The sequence below is a fragment of the Arachis ipaensis genome, chromosome B4 (genome assembly GCF_059453495.1).
Source record: "Arachis ipaensis isolate K30076 ecotype BB chromosome B4, ASM5945349v1, whole genome shotgun sequence".
Classification (NCBI taxonomy): Eukaryota; Viridiplantae; Streptophyta; class Magnoliopsida; order Fabales; family Fabaceae; genus Arachis; species Arachis ipaensis.
In genome coordinates, this window is record NC_142439.1 from 78,586,079 (window position 1) to 78,589,255 (window position 3,177).

General features: G+C 43.1%; 1 protein-coding gene across 1 annotated transcript; it reads left to right on the forward strand.

Moving 5' to 3' along the window:
- Window positions 1–228: 228 nt before the first annotated feature.
- On the forward strand, window positions 229–1,899 carry LOC148568046 (uncharacterized). The gene has a single exon (XM_088484654.1). The coding sequence runs from the start codon at window positions 856–858 to the stop codon at window positions 1,897–1,899; it is 1,044 nt and encodes a 347-aa protein (XP_088340780.1). The 5' UTR covers window positions 229–855.
- Window positions 1,900–3,177: the final 1,278 nt, after the last annotated feature.

Below are 3,177 nucleotides of genomic sequence, written 5' to 3' on the forward strand. Positions count from 1 at the left end.
TTTTCCCTTTGCCGTACAAGACAGAGCTAGAACATGGTTGGATTCACAACCTAAAGAAAGCCTGAACTCTTGGGAAAAGCTAGTCAATGCCTTCTTGGCAAAATTCTTTCCACCTCAAAAATTGAGCAAGCTAGAATGGAAGTCCAAACCTTCAGACAGAAGGAAGGTGAACCCCTCTATGAAGCTTAGGAAAGATACAAGCAATTGATCAGAAGGTGTCTTTCTGACATGCTTTCAGAATGGAGCATCATGGGTATCTTCTATGATGGTCTGTCTGAACTATCCAAGATGTCATTAGACAGCTCTGCTAGAGGATCTCTTCATCTGAAGAAGATGCCTGCAGAAGCTCAGGAACTCATTGAAATGGTTGCAAATAACCAATTCATGTACACTTCTGAAAGGAATCCTGTGAATAATGGGACAAATCAGAAGAAAGGAGTTCTTGAGATTGATACTCTGAATGCCATATTGGCTCAGAATAAAATATTGACTCAACAAGTCAATATGATTTCTCAGAGTTTGTCTGGAATGTAAGCAGCAACAGGCAGTACCAATGAAGCTTCATCTGAAGAAGAAGCTTATGATCCTGAGAACCTAGCAATGGAAGAGGTGAATTACATGGGAGAACCCTATGGAAACACCTATAACCCTTCATGGAGAAATCATCTAAATCTCTCATGGAAGGATCAACAGAGGCCTCAACAAGGCTTCAACAACAACAATGGTGGAAGAAATAGGTTTAGCAATAGCAAGCCTTTTCCATCATCTTCTCAGCAATAGACAGAGAATTCTAAGCAGAGCCACTCTGACTTAGCAACTATAGTCTCTAATCTAATTAAAACCACTCAAAGTTTCATGACTGAAACAAGGTCTTCCATTAGAAATTTGGAGGCACAAGTGGGCCAGCTGAGCAAGAAAGTTACTGAACTCCCTCCTAGTACTCTTCCAAGCAATACAGAAGAGAATCCAAAGGGAGAGTGCAAGGCCATCAACATGACCCACATGGCCGAACCTGGAGAGGAGGAAGAGGCAGCGATCTCCACTGAGGAAGACCTCAATGAACGTCCACTAGCCCCCAAGGAGTTTTCTAATGAGGAACCAGGGGAATCTGAGGCTCACACTGAGACCAAAGAGATTCCATTGAATTTACTTTTGCCATTCATGAGCTCTAATGAGTATTCTTCCTCTGAAGAGGATGAAGATATTACTGAAGAACAAGTTTCTAAGTACCTTAGAGCAATCATGAAGCTAAATGCCAAGTTATTTGGTGATGAGACTTGGGAGGATGAACCCCCCTTGCTCACCAAAGAACTGGATGACTTGACTAGGCAGAGATTACCTCAAAAGAAACAAGATCCAGGAAAGTTCTCAATACCTTATACCATAGGCACCATGGCCTTTGAGAAAGCTCTGTGTGACCTAGGGTCAAGTATAAACCTTACGCCTCTCTCTGTAATGAAGAAGCTAGGGATCCTTGAGGTACAAGCTGCAAGAATCTCTCTAGAGATGGCAGACAATTCCAGAAAACAAGCTTATGGACTTGTAGAGGATGTCTTGGTAAAGGTTGAAGAACACTACATCCCTGCTGATTTCATAGTCCTAGACACTGGGAAGTATATAGATGAATCCATCATCCTTGGCAGACCCTTCCTAGCCACAGTAAAAGCTATGATTGATGTTGATAGAGGAGAATTGGTCCTTCAAGTGAATGAGGAAACCCTTGTGTTTAAGGCTCAAGGATCTCCCTCTGTAACCATGGAGAGGAAGCATGAAAAGCTTCTCTCAATGCAGAGTCAAACAAAATCCCCACATTCAAACTCTAACTTTGGTGTTGGGAGGCCACAACCAAACTCTAAGTTTGGTGTTGAGAGGCCATCATCATGCTCTGAGTTTCTGTGAGGCTCCATGAGAGCCCACTGTCAAGCTATTGACATTAAAGAAGCGCTTGTTGGGAGGCAACCCAATTTTAGTTATCTATGTTGAATTTCTATTTTCCATTGTTATTTTATGTTTTCTATAGGTTGATGATCATGTGAAGTTACAAAAATAATTGAAAAAGTAAAAACAACTTGAAAAACAGAATGAAAAATAGCACACCCTGGAGGAGAAGCCTACTGGCATTTAAACGCCAGTAAGGGCAGCAGAATGGGCGTTAAACGCCCAGTCTGGCACCACTATGGGCATTTAACGCCAGAAATGGGCACCAGACTGGCGTTTAACACCAGAAAAGGGCAAGAAACTGGCGTTTAACGCTAGAAATGGGCACCAGACTGGCGTTTAACGCCAGAAAAGGGCAAGAAGCTGGCGTTAAACGCCAGAAATGGGCAGCAACCTGGTGTTTAACGCCAGGATTGGCAGCAGAGGGCATTTTGCACGCCTAATTGGTGTAGGGATGAGAAATCCTTAACACCTCAGGATCTGTGAACCCCACAGGATCCCTACCAACCTCAACCCACTCTCTCTCTTCTTCACACCTTCCCATAATGCCATTCCCCAAATACCCTTCACCAATCAACTCAATACCTCTTTCCCAAAAACCCTTCACCTATCAAATCCCACCCTCTTCTCCATAAACTCTTCACTAATCCACATCCATCTATCATAAAACCCCACCTACCTCACCATTTAAATTCAAACTACTTTCCCCTCCCAAACCCACCCATACATGGCCGAACCCAAGCTCCCCTCTCCACTCCTATATAAACCCATCTTCACTCCGTCATTTTCACACATCTTACACACTACTTCACCCCCTTGGCCGAAACACTACCCCCCTCCATTTTCTCTATTTCTTCTTCCTCTACTCTCTTCTTTCTTCTTTTGCTCGAGGATGAGCAAACCTTCTTTTTATTTTTCCATAACCATTTATGGCACCAAAGGCTGGAGAAACTTCTAGAAAGAGAAAAGGGAAAGCAAAATCTTCCACCTCCGAGTCATGGGAGATGGAGAGATTCATCTCAAGGGTGCATCAAGACCACTTCTATGAAGTTGTGGCCAAGAAGAAAGTGATTCCCGAGGTCCCTTTCAAGCTCAAAAAAGGGTGAATACTGGAGATCCAACATGAGATTCGAAGAAGAGGTTGGGAAATTCTCACCAACCCCATTCAATAAGTCGGATTCTTAATGGTTCAAGAGTTCTATGTAAATGCATGGATCACCAAGAACCATGATCAAAGTG

Excerpts from the sequence above, each read along its gene's own strand:
- LOC148568046 (XM_088484654.1), top strand. The coding sequence starts at position 856 with ATGACTGAAACAAGGTCTTCCATTAGAAATTTGGAGGCACAAGTGGGC.